This window comes from Dreissena polymorpha, chromosome 14 (assembly GCF_020536995.1).
Source record: "Dreissena polymorpha isolate Duluth1 chromosome 14, UMN_Dpol_1.0, whole genome shotgun sequence".
Classification (NCBI taxonomy): Eukaryota; Metazoa; Mollusca; class Bivalvia; order Myida; family Dreissenidae; genus Dreissena; species Dreissena polymorpha.
Window position 1 is genome coordinate 46,410,158 of NC_068368.1, and position 18,601 is coordinate 46,428,758.

At 36.0% G+C, this 18,601-nt stretch overlaps 4 protein-coding genes across 11 annotated transcripts in view; all 4 read right to left on the bottom strand.

Annotated features, from left to right (window-relative positions):
- Positions 1-10,643, bottom strand: part of LOC127857969 (uncharacterized) — a 289,700-nt gene extending 279,057 nt beyond the window's left edge. For both annotated transcript variants that reach the window (XM_052394770.1, XM_052394771.1), the window contains exon 1: positions 9,649-10,643. In XM_052394770.1, the coding sequence (XP_052250730.1) occupies positions 9,649-10,603 (955 nt within the window). In that variant the 5' untranslated portion in view covers positions 10,604-10,643. The remainder of the gene's footprint in view (positions 1-9,648) is intronic.
- Positions 1-18,601, bottom strand: part of LOC127857964 (uncharacterized) — a 309,606-nt gene that overhangs the window by 284,547 nt on the left and 6,458 nt on the right. The window lies entirely within an intron of this gene.
- LOC127857972 (uncharacterized) overlaps positions 1-18,601 on the bottom strand; it is a 169,244-nt gene that overhangs the window by 97,394 nt on the left and 53,249 nt on the right. The gene's annotated exons all lie outside the window — the stretch shown is intronic.
- The window catches only part of LOC127857970 (uncharacterized), a 28,528-nt gene that overhangs the window by 7,331 nt on the left and 2,596 nt on the right, over positions 1-18,601 (bottom strand). Inside the window, exon 3 of one of the 2 annotated variants that reach the window (XM_052394772.1) lies at positions 11,298-11,433. The exons of the other annotated variant lie outside the window; for it this stretch is intronic. Coding sequence (XP_052250732.1) covers positions 11,344-11,433 — 90 coding nt within the window. The 3' untranslated portion in view covers positions 11,298-11,343. Of the gene's footprint in view, positions 1-11,297; positions 11,434-18,601 lie in introns of those variants that run through there. 2 annotated transcript variants of the gene reach the window in all.

Sequence of the window (18,601 nt, forward strand, 5' to 3'; positions counted from 1 at the left end):
CAGATGAAAACTATGACCTCTATTGTCTACACAATGTTTTTCTATGATTTGACCTAGTGACCTAGTTCCTGACTCTAGATGACCCAAATACAATCCCAATCCAGATTTCATCAAGATAAACATTCTGACCACAGTTCATAAATATTGGATGAAAACTGTGACCTCTATTGTCAACACAAGGTTTTTCTATTTATTTGACCTAGATTTTTAACCCAGATGACCCAAATACAATCCCACCCAGATTTCATCAAGAATACTGACCAAATTTCATAAAGGTTGGATGAAAACTGTGATCTCTAATGTCTACACAAGGTTTTTCTATTATTTGACCTAGTGACCTAGTTTTTGACCCCAGGTGACCCAAATAAAATCCCAACCCAGATTTCATCAAGATAAACATTCTGACCAAATTTCATAAAGATTGGATGAAAACTGTGACCTCTATTGTCTACAGAAGGTTGTTCTATTATTTTACCTAGTGACCTTGTTTTTGACCCCAGATGACCCAAATACAATCCCAAACCGGATTTCATCAAGATAAACATTTTGACCAAATTTCATCAAGATTGGATGCAAACTGTGACCTCTACTGTCTACACAAACAAATTGTTGACGGACGGACGCACGGACACACGCAGGCACGCACAACGGACGCCGGAAATCACACGATCACATAAGCTCACCGTGTCACTTCATGACAGGTGACCTTAAAATATGTGTCGGAGATAAACATGAACAGTTGTGGTTAAAATCCCATAGAAACAAGGGCTGTTTGTAAAACATGCATGCCCCCTATATGGGCTATAAGTTGTAGTAGCAGCCATTGTGTGAATACGTTTTTTGTCACTGTGAATGGTGGTGGTGGTGGTGGTGTAGTAGTAGTAGTTGTAGTAGTAGTAGTAGTAGTAGTAGTAGTAGTAGTAGTAGTAGTAATAGTAGTTGTAGTTGTAGTAGTAGTAGTAGTAGTAGTAGTAGTAAAAGTAGTAGTAGTAGTAGTAGTAGAAGTAGTAGTAGTAGTAGTGGTAGTAGTAGTAGTAGTAGTAGTGGTAAAAGTAGTAGTAGTAGTGGCAGTAGTAGCAGAAGTAGTAATGGTGGTGGTGGTGGTGGTGGTGGTGGTAGTAGTAGTAGTACTAGTAGTAGTAGAACTAGTAGTAGTAGTAGAAGTAGTAGTAGTAGTAGTAGTAGTAGTAGTAGTAGTAGTAGTAGTAGTAGTAGTAGTAGTAGTAGTAGTAGTGGTAGTAGTAGTAGAAGTAGTAGTAGAAGTAGTAGTAGTAGTAGTAGTAGTAGTAGTAGTAGTAGTAGTAGTAGTAGTAGTAGTAGTAGTAATAGCAGTTGCAGTAGCAGAAGCAGTAGCAGCATTACAAGACCAATACTTAAGAATGATCAAATGGGAAAAGGTAACCTAGCACTGGCAGTAAATATGGGGCTCATTTACAGGTCAGATTTGGAATCTCTGCTGTAAAATGAGATTTTAAATGAATTAAAGGGAGGCAAATCTGTAATAAAAAGAACATGCATAAACCGTAGTTGTTTCCCTTGTTTGAACCATGCTAAATCCTTACATGTTTGGAAAGAATTGGATGAAAAATTTGGACTTTATTGCATAAACACCATTTTCTCAATTCAAGGTGAGGTAATTCTGTACTTCATGGACCAATAATGCTCATTTTTTGTAGGGTTTGTGTCCTCATTGATATAAAGACACTGTGCAAATTTGGAAAGGATCGGACAAAAATTGTGGAAGATTTTTGAAAGTTTTCACAAAATAGGCAAAAACGAATAAACATGCAAAGTTCAACAAGCTCCTGCGGCCATGTTTTTTGACGAATCAAATTTCTTTGAACAACTTCTTCAGGGGAGCCTTCAAAGGTCATCCCTGTGAAATTTTTTGAAAATCTGATAAGCGGTTTCTGACAAGAAGATTTTTTAAGGTTTTTACCATATATGGTCATGGCGGCCATCTTGAATATGTGATCAAATTTTTTTTAACAATTCTTTTGTCCCATGACCTAGGGATGCTCCACATGAAATTTAGTTGAAATTGGCTCAATGGTTTAGTAGAAGAAGATGTTTACAAATTGTTTACAGACAGACAGACGGACGGACGGACGCCGGACGCTGAGTGATCACAATAGCTCACCCCGAGCTATCGCTCAGGTGAGCTAAACAAGAGGGCCATGATGGCCCTGAATCGCTCACCTGACTCATTAAGATCAGATGAAAACTATGACCTCTATTGTCTACACAATGTTTTTCTATGATTTGACCTAGTGACCTAGTTCCTGACTCTAGATGACCCAAATACAATCCCAATCCAGATTTCATCAAGATAAACATTCTGACCACAGTTCATAAATATTGGATGAAAACTGTGACCTCTATTGTCAACACAAGGTTTTTCTATTTATTTGACCTAGATTTTTAACCCAGATGACCCAAATACAATCCCACCCAGATTTCATCAAGAATTCTGACCAAATTTCATAAAGGTTGGATGAAAACTGTGATCTCTAATGTCTACACAAGGTTTTTCTATTATTTGACCTAGTGACCTAGTTTTTGACCCCAGATGAGCCAAATAAAATCCCAACCCAGATTTCATCAAGATAAACATTCTGACCAAATTTCATAAAGATTGGATGAAAACTGTGACCTCTATTGTCTACAGAAGGTTGTTCTATTATTTTACCTAGTGACCTTGTTTTTGACCCCAGATGACCCAAATACAATCCCAAACCGGATTTCATCAAGATAAACATTTTGACCAAATTTCATCAAGATTGGATGCAAACTGTGACCTCTACTGTCTACACAAACAAATTGTTGACGGACGGACGCACAGACACACGCAGGCACGCACAACGGACGCCGGACATCACACAATCACATAAGCTCACTGTGTCACTTCATGACAGGTGACCTAAAAATATGTGTCGGAGATAAACATGAACAGTTGTGGTTAAAATCCCATAGAAACAAGGGCTGTTTGTAAAACATGCATGCCCCCCTATATGGGCTATAAGTTGTAGTAGCAGCCATTGTGTGAATACGTTTTTTGTCACTGTGAATGGTGGTGGTGGTGGTGGTGGTGGTGGTGTAGTAGTAGTAGTAGTAGTAGTAGTAGTAGTAGTAGTAGTAGTAGTAGTAGTAGTAGTAGTAGTAGTGGTAGTGTAGTAGTAGTATAGTAGTAGTTGTCGTAGTGTAGTACGTATAGTAGTAGTCGTCGTCGTCGTACGTAGTCGTGTAGTCGTTCGAAGTCGTCTCGAGTCGTCGTCGTCGTATCGTAGTCGTCGTATTCGTGATTCGTCGTAGTCGTGTGTCGTACGTCGTCGTAGTAGTCTAGTGGTAAAAGTAGTAGTAGTAGTGGCAGTAGTAGTAGAAGTAGTAATAGTAGACGTGGTGGTGGTGGTGGTGGTGGTGGTGGTGGTGGGTGGTGGTGTAGTACTAGTAGTAGTAGTACTAGTAGTAGTAGTAGTAGTAGTAGTAGTAGTAGTAGTAGTAGTAGTAGTAGTAGTAGTGGTAGTAGTATGTAGAAGTAGTAGTAGTAGTATAGTAGTAGAAGTAGTAGTAGTAGTAGTTGTAGTAGTAGTAGTAGTAGTAGTAGTAGTAGTAGCAGTAGCAGTAGCAGTAGCAGCATTACAAGACCAATACTTAAGAATGATCAAATGGGAAAAGGTAACATAGCACCAGCAGTAAATATGGGGCTCATTTACAGGTCAGATTTGGAATCTCTGCTGTAAAATGAGATTTTAAATGAATTAAAGGGAGGCAAATCTGTAATAAAAAGAACATGCATAAACCGTAGTTGTTTCCCTTGTTTGAACCATGCTAAATCCTACAAGTTTGGAAAGAATTGGATGAAAAATTTGGACTTTATTGCATAAACACCATTTTCTCAATTCAAGGGGAGGTAATTCTGTACTTCATGGACCAATAATGCTCATTTTTTGTAGGGTTCGTGTCCTCATTGATATAAAGACACTGTGCAAATTTGGAAAGGATCAGACAAAAAATGTGGAAGATTTTTGAAAGTTTTCACAAAATAGGCAAAAACGAATAAACATGCAAAGTTCAACGAGCTCCTGCGGCCATGTTTTTCGACGAATCAAATTTCTTTGAACAACTTTTTTAGGGGAGCCTTCAAAGGTCATCCCTGTGAAATTTTTTGAAAATCTGATGAGCGGTTTCTGACAAGGAGATTTTTTAAGGTTTTTACCATATATGGTCATGGCGGCCATCTTGGTTATGTGATCAATTTGTTTTAACAATTCTTTTTTCCCATGACCTAGGGATGCTCCACATTGAATTTAGTTGGAATTGGCTCAATGGTTTAGTAGAAGAAGATGTTTACAAATTGTTTACGGACGGACGGACGGACGGACGCCGGACGCTGAGTGATCACAATAGCTCACCTCGAGCTATCACTCGATGAGCTAAAAACTAAGTAGAGAACTATTAGATGTCACTAGCTACCAAATTTGATAGAAATAGGCCCAATGGTTATGGACAAGAAGATTTTTATAGTTTGCACAATATGGGCCCAATATAAGCACATGTTCAATTTTGTGACCCCATGGGGAAGGGTCAAATTTGATCCCAGGGGCTTAATTTGAACAAACTTGGTAGAGGACTATAAGATGTCATTACATACCAAATTTGGTAGCCCTATGCCATACGGTTATGGACTAGAAGATTTTTAAAGTTTGCACAAAATAGGACTTATATAAGCAAATTTTCGATTTTTAGACCCCCCAGGGCGGGGTCAAATTTGACCCCGGGGGCATAATTTGAACAAACTTGGAAGGGGACTATTAGATGTCACTACATATCAAATTTGGTAGCCCTAGGCCCAATGGTTATGGACAAGAAGATTTTTTAAGTTTTTACAAAATAAGCCTTATATAAGCAAATTTTCAATTTTTTGACCCCCCGGGGCGGGATCAAATTTGACCCCAGGGGCTTAATTTGAACAAACTTGGTAGAGGACAATAAGATGTCACTACATACCAAATTTGGTAGCCCTTGGCCAAATGGTTATGGAGAAGAAGATTTTTAAAGTTTTCACAAAATAGGCCTTTTATAAGCAAATGTTCAATTTTTTGACCCCCCGGGGCAGGGTCAAATGTGACCCCAGGTGCATAATTTGAACAAACTTGGTAGAAGACTATAAGATGTCACTACATAGCAAATTTGGTAGCCCTAAGCCCAATGGTTATGGACAAGAAGATTTTTAAAGTTTGCACAAAATAGGCCTTATAAAAGCAAATTTTCAATTTTTTAACCCCCCGGGGCAGGTTCAAATTTGACCCCGGGGGCATAGTTTGAACAAACTTGGTAGAAAACTATAATATGTCACTACATAGCAAAATGGTAGCTCTAGGCCCAATGGTTATGGACAAGAAGATTTTTAAAGTTTGCACAAAATAGGCCTTATATAGCAAATTTTCAATTTTGTGACCCCCGGGGCAGGGTCAAATTTTACCCCAGGCGCATAATTTGAACAAACTTGGTAGAGGACGATAAGATGTCACTACATACCAAATTTGGTAGCCCTACGCCATACGGATATGGACAAGAAGATTTTTAAAGTTTGCACAAAATAGTCCTTATAAAAGCAAATTTTCAATTTTTTAACCCCCCGCCCCGGGGCAGGTTCAAATTTGACCCCGGGGGCATAGTTTGAACAAACTTGGTAGAAAACTATAAGATGTCACTACATAGCAAAATGGTAGCCCTAGGCCCAATGGTTATGGACAAGAAGATTTTTAAAGTTTGCACAAAATAGGTCTTATATAAGCAAATTTTCAATTTTTTGACCCCCCGGGGCATGTTCAAATTTGACCCCAGGGGCATAATTTGAACAAGCTTAGTAGAGGACTATAAGATGTCACTACATACCAAGTTTGGTAGCCCTAGGCCCAATGGTTCTTGACAAGAAGATTTATAAAGTTTGCACGAAATTGGCCTTATATAAGTAAATTTTCAATTTTTTGACCCCCAGGGGCAAGGCAAATTTGACCCCAGGGGCATAATTTGAACGAATTTGAAAAAGGTTCACCACAGGAACATTCCTGAGAAATTTCATCAGAATTGGACCAGTAGTTTATGAGAAGAAGATGTCTAAGGAAAAAGTTAACGCACGGACGCACGTACGCACACACGACGGACACAGGACCATGACATAAGCCCCGCTGGCCTTTGGCCAGTGGAGCTAATAACCAACAATAAGGTGTGTTAGTTCTTAAGACAATTTAATTTCCAACTTTAAGGTGGGCGAACTGACGGATTGAATTATGTAGTTTTATCACAGAATTACTCCCAATATGGATTTTATCGTACCCAACATGACACAAAACACTTTGATTTAAGGCTGAGAGACACCTCTTAATTGAACAATAAATTTTAAATAGATATATATTGATTATATCCAAAATAAATTAATCAAAACACATCCCAATAAATCAGATTAGTATGTTATTGTATTTTGAATCATATATTGAAATTACATTTATTATGGCGGTTAATTACGCGTGTAAAACATATATCTACACTGATAACTGAAAATTTGAATCTTTTCGTATGAAGAAATAACGATTTTTACATAAATTTACTTTAAATAAAATAAGAATCTCCATGTTTCCAAATATTCTTGCTAGTAACGAAACCCAACTGTATCACTTTGTCCTATTTTTGCAAGAATCGGGAAAGACGGACGTTTTAAATGACTCCCGGAACGATGTGTATATTTGTTTTCTTTAACATCACAAACCTAATTTTTAACCAAAAAAACAAATTCGACATCAACACTAACAAGGTAACTCTGGATTTCGGATCAAATAGTGCTGTACCAAGGTGCAGGATCACGTGACTTTATGGGGTTTACAAATCGATGTTAATGGATGTTGACACATCGGTACGTGGTGCTTTGTTCAAATAACTTTTTAAAACTATTTTTCATAAGCATTTAAACCTGTGCATTAATTGCAGTTTGTATACGGCTAATGGTTATGTGAAAACCATCATAATTGACCTTTCGACAGCGAGAGTGAAGCCACGCCCCCCGATTTCAAGGGAGGTCACTCCGCCGAAGTCCGTCATAAAACTGGCTACGCAAATCGGTACGTTGGAAGATATTCACAAAGATTTCGGTCCAAATTACATGAAATGTTTCTATTGCTATCATGTTTTATTTAAAATGTGTTAAATGTAATGTATCAAATAGGTGGTTAGCTCCCCTCAAAGATATAGTACCAGAAAGGCCGTTTACCAAAAAGGCTTCCCAAAAAGTCCGCATCAGTGAACCAAAAACGCCTCATGGTATACCAGAAAGGCCATACAATATTTTTATTATCATTGAATAGTTATGCTGAATATAATTATCATATCTATGAAATAGTCATAACTTTTTTATAAGTCTACTTAAAAGTCGTTAATCTATAGTCAAAGTCGGCCAATTATCGCAAATTATCACATACAGTATGCATTGTCGTTTGTCACAATACTTTTCATTGAGTAATAGATGTTTCAGTTTTTTAATTAAAAGCCGTTAATTTTGCAACCGATTGCAATATTGCAAATGTGGCAAAGGTAAGTAAATTTATTATATAAGAAGACAAAGAACGTTATATTGAAATCCGATATAACACATATCTATAATGCGTTTGGTCAAAATGACCCATGAGCATTGTTATAATCGTGTAACATAGTCAATGTCGTCAAAAAAGTAACATACACAATATATTATTAATTTCCTCTTAAACTATTTTTTGCAATGTTTAAAATATAAGAAGTTGACAGAATTTTCATGTACAAAAAAAAACTCGCTAATCAGACTGGCTATCAAAGTGTCAATGGTCATTCACAGTTTGCGGCATCTGTTTTGATAACGGATTAGTAGAAAGCCCACATATGGTGTAAAATGACATTTATTGGCAACTATTGATAATTACATGCGCATTTTAAAATAGTTTCTTAACTTTTAACGATATACAACTAGCTACATTAAATTCGGAAGATTTAAACCGAAAGAAATAAAAATGCTCTATTTTATGTGATATTATTAAAAATTATAACTGATTGTCTTTATTATTACGCATTTCATTAGCATTAATAATCTAGTTTAGAATATTTTTTATTAGCCGACTGCATTAGAATGTCAAATTTATTTAACGTTAGCCACCTTTGAAAATATGGTTTTAAATGTTCCTTTCTAATTTCTATATAAAGAGGAAAAACAAGTAAAAAGTGATACTCGTTTTCTATAGCGTGTCCGGTGCAAAACTTACATATTCTATTTTCGCGTAGTATCTTATTATGACGACCTTAGAACAAACGTCGAGGTGTTTTGCTTTCGGGCGATAGCTTAATATGTTGAGATTAAGCTGTTCGTTGAGACGACTACAAAGACGAATCCAACGTTTGCATTTTTTAAGATTAGTACCCGGTTAATGGAACGGAAAAAACGTAGTTCCATCTTTTAACCGTTCTGGATACATTGTGTCTGAATAACAAGTGCCATAACAGCACCTTTTAACCATTTTCTTTGTTTAAAACACAGCATTACGTATAAGCTTATGTGACGAACAACGGCGAGTTTGACGGACAAAATGGCGGATAGAAACGGGCCTAATCTATGCAGTAATCTGATTGGTTAATAAGCCTGTCAATCAATCGGCTGTCGAAAGGTCAATTACTTTATTTACTTAGCCTGTGTTCTTGGCAAAAATTCGATGTAATCAGCCATTCATATACACGGTAATGCTGCACGCAACGTGAAATGTTGGCATCAAATTCATACATTTTCAATAATAAATTCTTAAATCTTAAAGAGACCTTGCCACGTTTTGGTAATTTGACACAATTAAAAACAATCCGATCCACAACTTCTCGTTGTAGTTATGATATTGGTGAGTAAACAGTGATTATGCACATTTACCATGTTTTAAAATATCCATAATATGCAAGTTATCGTTATGTTTTGTGAAACTACGAGGGGTGCTTATATAAAGTATAAAATACAATACTCTTTGTATGATCACAAATTGCCGAGTAGTCTAATAGTTGGACTTTTACTCCATGGGTCAGTGGTTCGATTCCAGCTGAGGGAAATTGTTTTCTTTTATTTCATTCTTGTTTTTTTTACTGAAGCTTTTAAGATCCAATGTTTACATTAATGAATTAAACATTAAACACCAAATTTCGATACATATCAAAATCTGTGAAAACCACATTAAAATAACGGCACAAACTGCAATAAAGACTGCAAGAACAGTTGTAAAAACATGTATCTCTAAAAGTATCATTATGCAAGCGCAATGGTGTCTATGATCAAAAGTTTCAAAATCACGGTGTGTATTTCCAAAAAAATAATGGTCAAACCAAGAAATAAGTAATTGATCCAGTTCAGGAAAATGCATTTGACATCATGTACGTGATACGGGATATTATTATTATTTCCACTTTATGTATACCGATCATAGCACGTTATTATGCATGTATAGAATAGCTTTATGAACTATTAATTTTAATAGCATAACAAAACTAAACACTCTGATATAAATTTCAATTATATTTTTATTGATTTTTCATTTTTGAGATATAAAAATACTTGATCGAAAACCTACTATGTTGTTTTGTTGTTTATATTACCTTGCAAGTGTATGCCGCTTCCAGAAAGTACCAAATCTTTCAGATATAGGCACGATGACAGGTCAAATTCAACCTGCGATGTTGGCTCGCTATGTGTAGATGAACTATGTATGGCATGATCCGTTTCGTCGTCTACATGTATTTTCAAAGCCAGGGCATTGGACTTGTTTTCTCTCCATATGTTGTTCATGACCATTAAGTTGTCCCCATCGATATCAAAGTGACTGAGTCTGAGGAGAATGCCAGTTTGGTCATTTGAAACAGCCTCTGTGTATCCTGCCTCTATGATGCTTTGAAACGTATCGTATTCATATGAAATTTTTTTTATATCAATCATATTAATATTATTATGTTCATTCATAATGCAAGATTGTTCATTCATAATGCCAGATAGCTTATTGGCAGCCGGTATGTTCAGTCCACATAGGAATATGAACACCTGGGATATGTCGAGATATGCATCCGAATAACGTCCCAGATATCCGGAAATGACGTCATCAATCAAATGCGCATTGTGGGCAATATGATAAGCAGCCAGGAATTCCTGCATGCTTTTGTGGATAAATGAGATAGACGAATTTAAAGCTCTTTTGGTTTTCCGTTTTGATATCAGTCCCGCTTTGAGAGCAAACTCTTGTTCAGATGGTGTAAGATAGTTTGACAATTCCTGATCGTTGAATACAATAGACTTTTCCTTTTCAGGAGAAAACAAAAGATGAAAAGCAGCTTTTGAAATGACATCTACGTTTTGAATGATAGGCCGAAGGTAACTTGTTCTTGAAAAACACTTCACATGAGGAGGGTTTAAATCGTTAAAAAAGCCAGTTGTATCGTTCGCCTTCTTACACAGGCTTTCAAGAAAAGTAGTATACAATGCACACAATGAAGATCCGTTCAAATGTTCCTCCTCCTCCATAGTGTCCACCCACGTGCAAATAACAAGTGTGTACAACATCGGTGAATTTGATAATGACTCCAAGCCACGCTTCACTATGAAGCACCTAATTTCCCACGCGGTTGTCTCAAGATCCTTGCTCTTGTCAAGTATGCACCGCAGTACTCTTTCACTAAATGTAGCTGAATCGCTAATACCCTCGATCTCTACGAGAATGTCGATCCGTGAATTCTTGATACGCTCATCAGCAAGTTTCCATGGTCGAGAAGTTGTAAGAACCGCGCACTTGTCCTTTGGAAATCCCGCCATAGAAGGTTCAGCAAGGTTACTACCGTCAGGAGCCACCCATTCATCTAGACCATCACATATTACAAGGCATATTTCCGTCTCTATTATTCTGAGTAAAAGAGTGTACATGACATCACGTTTTTCATCAGAATACATTGTGTCGATTATTTGTTGCTTTATCATATGCGTTACTTCGGTCTGACCTCTTGATTCTCCCAACGAGAGGAAAAAAATGAACTGGAAATTTTGAATGATTAACACGTCATCAAACGATGCATTTTTGTTGGGAGCTGCCGTTGAAGGCCGATTTTCGTCGCACCAATCATGAACTAACTTGGCTGCAAACGTTGACTTGCCGCTGCCGGGCTCGCCTTGTACGTATACACGTCGATTTGACTTTGTGTCGTCTGTGTAAAAGAGTTCCTTGTATGTCAGTACTATGTCCTTTTTAACACGTTTCCCATCACTTGCTATATCAAAACGGTGCATTTTCGGCGTTGCATATATATCGGTTATACGTTTATCAAGACTCTGATCCAATACTGAAAGAGGCACATTGCTCGAAGTGTCATTGTAATGTTCCACCAAACGACGGCGAAAATCTGCAATGATAATGAAACAATGCCTTACATCAATACCAAAAAAGTACGCCATTTTAATTTATTGCAAAACACGAAAGTGAAACTCGCAAATAAAGTCGCTCGCTACAGTCAAAGCATTTAACAACTGGTTAGATAATTTACATGAAGGACGCTACTGTAAATTAGCACGTATCTATATCAAAATAACAATCATGTTACCCATAAACAAATAATGGTGCGATCTACGTTCACAAGACTTGATATTTACGATGTGGTTGCTGACACTGATTTTAAAAGAAAGTGTAATGGATACACATGGTCCATGCTCTATTTTGCTGTTAATACTGTAAATGAATGCATCCACTGAAGTGATATACATATCAATATGTAACTATAAAGCTTTGTTATACGGTATACATGAAGAGACTTAAAGGGGTCTTTTCCCAGATTTTGACATGTATTGAAGTTTGTCATTAAAATGCTTTAGTGGATAAATGTAAACATTGGATCTAAAAAGCTCCAGTAACACCAAGAATAAAATTAAAAACAGAACAAAGTCACCCTCAACTGGGCTTGAACCACTGACCGCTGAAGTAAAAGTCTATCGCGTTGACCACTCGGCCATCCGTGTTAATACAATGAGTGATGTATTTTATACCTTATATAAGCAGTCCTCGTTGTATCAGAAAATATAACGACAACAACAGCACTCTCCAAATTAGTTAATAGTTTCGCGTTGCAACGCTTTATAATTTTCAGGTTTTTAAATCGTAAGAAGATGCATATAATTGATATTTAAGAGAATGGTAAATGTTCAGTATTACTGTTTCCCCACAAATATAACTATAACGACAATTTGCGAATTTGAAACATTTTTTATTTTGTCAATTTACCAAAACGTGAAAATGTCCCTTTAACTAATTAAACAAATACAGCAATCAATGTACATCCGTGTCCATGTTATTAAATTTAGCCGTGTCGATTAAGTAGACTACTAAACGAATAAACAATAACATTTAAGAGATTTTTTAACTGTTTGTTTCCCACATTAGTCTTATGCTATGCCTTGAAGTTTGAAGTAAAATAGTGCTTATATCCATCTTCATCTACTATTAACTGTTTTAGCTTAAATTTAGAACAGCAATTCCGTTTCCTCTTTACTGCTTCACAACATAAGTTAGTCAAATGTTGCGTAATAAAGAACTAGTATGTTTGGAGATGTACTTGTTCAGCATGGTATCTAAAACTTGCTGATTATAAAAACAGATTGAAATGTTTTCATCAATTGATTATATACAAGTAAATTCGATGAATTGATATCCCGCCCCAAATAAATTGTGTTTATTATTCTTGTGCAAAGCACTTTTTGCCATGGATTTCTACTCACACATGAAGCTTCATGTTGACATGTTGTATCGTATCTGAGATATAGCCCTGAAAAGTGCCATCACACAAAAACAACAAATGACATTAACTCTTATTTAAGAAAGTGAAGGGTTATGTTTTTTAAGCATGGCACTTCTCCTTATTAATATCAATACACCTATGAAGTTTCATGTTGAATTCCTGCATGATATCTGAGATATAGCCCTGAAAATGTACAAACGGGCAATTACTCTTAATAAAGAAATGTATGGTTATAGTTGTTCAGGGATTTCAATAGATTTTAAAAACCAGGAGTCAATGACCCCTGGACTGAAATTTTGAGGAGTCAAATTGAAAAATGCTGGGGTCAATTTCGAAGCGCGTTTATTGTGTTTTTGTTTGTATTATTCATGTTTTTTGATAAACATATGCTCTAAGAGTAACACAATATCTTAAAAAGTTATACTGCTTTATTGAATAACAATACCATGATACATAACACAACATTTTTAATGGTACACAAAGATAATGACAAAACATAAATAATTTGTGCTAACAATATCCACATTAAGTTTTTCATTTCACAACTTTTATTATTTCTATCACTATACTATGTTTATTTGTAAAAACAATAATTTATGCTCATTAAAATCTACTTCATCATAACACATTTAAGTCTTTTAACACATTTAAGTAATTTAAGATATATGATAGCACCTTTTCATCACATATTTATCGTCATTATATTATCATCATCCCTATGATAGCTTTTGTAACAAAACACAATCTAAATGCATGGAACATCTAGTATATCTATTACTGTTTATCCGAATACAATACGTGTCCGAAATATGTACACTTAAGAATGTCTTACCTGTAGTAGTTTAAATTTAATAATCCAAATTTTCATTCTTGTTTTCTGGTTTAACAAACCTTATCAAATGTTTGTTAAATCCAGTTAATGCTTTCTCCATTATTGAATCACCATTACTTGTAATTTGGATTGCATACTTTGAATTAAATGCGGGTTAAAATTTAATTTACAATACGTCAGCGATTTACAATGGCGAGAGTCATGACGTAGAAATTTAATTCTACTCGGATAATTTATATATACTCGAAGTTATGTGTTTTCTAAATGTTTATGTGTAGTATCATGACTTGTTAGCATAAAAAAAATTAACTGGTATTCCAGTTTATATAAGATATATGGGTGTTACTCGTAATTATCGGTAGATTAACAAACTTACAAAACTCGCTGGACTGAAAAGTGGATCTACGTAATTAATAGACCTTTGATCAATTTTGTTTTTTCTATATATTTGCCGACTTTCTTTAACCTTGCCGTCTGCAAAGTCTGCAAAAAACTCTGCAATTATCGGATGGTCAATCAATTATCACGTTATCACGGCTGCTAATTACCCAGTTAGTGCGCACGCACTATTTAGACGGTGACATGTGTATTGGAAGAGATGAGATAAGATAAACAACGCCCGTGGTATTCTCTCGATTATAGACCGAGTTTCAAATTCTGATACATTAATTTCAATGAGAAGCACAGCGGGATTTATTACCATGGAACTCGATATGTTAACTGACTGACGCACGTTTCTAATTTTCGATGCGTCAAAATGACGCACAGAAGACAAAAGGGTTGCGTCAAAAACGAGTCTTCTTTAATTTGCTCGCGTCAAAACGCAGGATTCTGCGTCTATTGAAATCCCTGGTTGTTGTACAGGACATTTCGCCGCATTGATATCTATACACCTATGAAGTTTCATGTTCACATCTTATATAGTTTCTGAGATATAGACCTAAAATAATTGTGACAGACGGACGGACTGACAGACGGACGGACAGGGCCAATTCTTTATCCCTCCGCCTGTGGCGGGGTATAATTAAGAACATCTTTCAGAACGAGTGTTTATTGATAACAGTTCACAAAGAGAGTTTAATATCACATATATCTAAAATATGTTCATTGCGTCATAAAAAAAATATGCGTGAATCAATTAAAGAGACGCATTTAAGATGAACTTACTAACTTGTATGAGGCTATGTTTCTTTTGCTTTTGTATGAGCATTACAATACATACACACGACGGATAGTTATTTATTGCTTTACATCTGCTGAGACGAGTAAAAGGGAACACGAAATTGCGGGACTTTATTCTGTACACTTGTTATGATATATTCAATAGCTGTGATTTTTTTATTTATTTATAATATGCTTCTAAAGCAACGTAGGATGTTTTAAAGTGCTGCCAGTAGAAGACAGGCATACTCGTGAATTGGAATTTAATATGTATAAGCCTGCGAAGTAATAGATCTGATATAAAATAATTGGTCAGTAACCTGAAAGATACTGGATAGTTGCCATTGAGTATATGGTATAGTAAAACATATATAGTTATGTCGCACGCACCCCTTAATCTCATAATCGTATGTACTAAACTGTACTGTTTTAAATGAAAATAAGCGTTATGGGCTTTGAAAAATGCCTAAAATGAAGACTCCAAAACATATTTTTAGTTTTAAATGGATATGATTTGTAAAGATCCAGTTCCAATTGACTACCCATTGTTGTTGCAAGAATAGGTACTTGCACGCATAAACATAACTCTAAAATTCGAAGTATTAGAAGCGGCATCGCTTTGCTAAATGGTACGTCAGAGTTTTCAGCTTTGGTATGTTTAACATGCGTTTTAAATGTCTACAACATATGTTAAGTAGTTACAGGGATGCCCAATGTTTGAACGCAGACGTAAGTTTTAACCCCCCCCCCCATCGGGTAGAGATAGTACTTTTTCGCTTTGCAGCAGCTCCCAAGAGAGGGCTGGTACACCTGGTTCTCACCTGACACTCAAATCTCACTTCTGATTTCGAGACCTTGACACAACACACCATGGTAACCGCTTCTGCTGACCAACAAACAAAAAGGGGTGACTGGCACATTTTCTATGAACAGATGCAATTTTTTCGACAGAAAATTTGCGCCGCCAAGATTTATTCAAGCCTTTTGAAAGAAAATGAAGAAACCAAAATACAGAATACAAAGCGGGCTCGGTCGGGGATTGGAATAACCATGATTGCGCACTCCACTGTGTGTCCCCAAGGTGGATGCGACGAGTAAGATAATAAAGTTTACCAAGCGATCAAGATGGCAGCAAAGGGACCAATCATACACACGTGAAACGTAAAAACACTCCTTGCATGCGGAAAAATCCACATACTGAAGCATGAGCTGAAGCACTACCGCTTGCAAATGTTCTAACTAGCCTAGGCCAGGTGGCAAGGCTTCGGAAAAACATCAACGAACGACACAAGTTACGGATCATGGGAGAGAATTCCAAACATCGGGTTGCTTACATCGTTAGGAAGGAGGTACCCAACAGCATCATCAGTTGCATCCCATTCTCCAGGAGACTCATCTCCATTTGTATCTCAGCTAGACCTCACAACATCAGCATCATTAAGGTCTACGTACCGATATCAGACTACGACAACGAGGAGAATACATAAACTATCTGCATAGATGTTGCACACTCAACTTAACCCTAGCATTTGACCAACGCCTGCAGACCAGTAAACAGTACAGATCAAAAGCATTATCAATATGTCCATCTAAAATTGCCGGAAAAAGTCATTTTTCGTAAATAAACCCCTCTAGTGTTATACTGCGGACTATATACAAAAATATTCAATGTTGTGTCATTAAAATTACATAAAAAACCAAAGCTCCTACGGAAAGGTTTCATTAAGTAATATGTAATTGTTATATGTAAACATTTCCTATAGCTTATTTATTAATGATCATTTGTAATCAATTGATACATAATATGCTAACTTAAAATGGTAATTATTCTAATTAATTGCAGGACATGTTGTGCGCCTTTACAGTGACCTAGTATTAGACATATTTAAAGTTCAAAGAGAATAAAATGCATAAACACTTTTTACAAACAAAACACCTAAACCAGATCATAACGCTGACGAACAGGTCAGAAGTGTAGCTCAAGCAACTCCTGTACAAATAATTGTGTAACTAAACACGTCTTTTTATGCACAAAATATATGGATTTTTGGCCAAATTTAAATCCTAATTGGGTTAACTTTGTTTTTGAAATGATAATTTGTAAATGGATTACTTATATTGAGACGAACTGGTGTGCAAAACAAAACCTTTTTACGAACCTGCTACGTCTCGTTCGTAGTCTGCTTGTGCAGTTTTGTTTGCTGCCTGTTGCATGCGCTCAATGCCATGCTGTACACTGCTTTCAATTCTCTGTGCCCCAAATTGTGTCTTTCTTTCAAGGCGATGTTCCCCAAATTTCGTCTTGCTATGAAGGCGTTGTTCCCCAACTGTTGTCTTCTTTTTAAGGCGTATCAGCCCCAACTGATTAGTAGCATCCAATTTCTGCAGATGTTTTGACAAGGTCCTTTTTGCAATCTCAGAAAAACGTTCGCCGGTCTTTTTTGCTTTTTCGAGCGTTTGATTGACCTCTTTCAACAGCTTGCCCAGTTCTTCAAAGGACATACGATCATTCTGCAACTGCATGCAAATCCAAACAAATATTGTGTTGTTTTTGTCCAAAACAAATATTAAATATGTCAAATCATGTTGGAAATAATACGGTTTGATGGATATGTGTTTATGTTCTTGAGAAATCGTAAAATCATTTCATGAATGGTAACATTTATTTTTCACGAGTTGCAGAGCCATTGGTGAAATCATATCTTTAATATGACTTATACTTTTATAAAACAAAATCTTATATTGAAACATATTGAAACATAACATTATTTTAACTAATATAACTGTTTAGTCCATGCCAATAAGTTTCGTGAACTGTGACCTTATAAATGCGAATTAGTATGATTTTATAGAAATGACGTTTAGTGAAAAAACTGTACAATTGTGCTTCAATTTCTTCATCCTCGTCAATTGTCCCTCAATTACTACATACACGTCAATTTATTCAAGCAAAACTTGAATGTAAGGTTGTTGTTTTTTACCTTTGACCTGAAGGATGACCTTGACCTTTTACCACTCAAAATGTGCAGCTCCATGAGATACACATGCATGCAAAATATCAAGTTGTTTTCTTCAATATTTCAAAAGTTATTGCAAAACTTTCATGTAAGGTTAAAGTTTGTGTGGTGTTTTTACCTTTGACCTTGAAGGATGACCTTGACCTTGACCTTTCACCACTAAAAATGTGCAACTCTATGAGATACACATGCATGCCAAATATCAGGTTGCTTTGTTCAATATTTAAAAAGTTATTGCAAAACTTTAATGTGAGGTTAAATTTTTGATGACAGAATGACATAATGACGGACAGACAGGCCAAAAACTATATACCCCCGATCTTTCGATCAGGGGGCATAAACAATGGTTACAATAAAATAGCATATTTATTTAAACTAAAATGTCTACATCAAAACAAAAAGTTAACATAGAACATAAATAAAATAATTTGATTCTACTGGGGCTCGAACCTTGGGCCTCTCACATGTGAAGCGAGCGTGTAACCACTACACTACGGGACCGCTTGAAAAATCAACTTCTTACTAAGATATTAATAAGTGACTGTAGTGTAACGGTTATTAATAAAGCAATACACCGTGTAATTGCTGTCGTCTTGTAAAATTGAAGAAAATACGCGTTAACCAATTAACCAAAACTTTAACAGCAATAGTCTGCGCAATTGTTAGAAAAACTACAAGATAAATATATTTTGATTAAGTTTTGTTTTTATACAAAACCAGAAAGTTTCACCGGTTCGCGTATTTGCCCAGTCCCTGTGATCTTTTATTATTG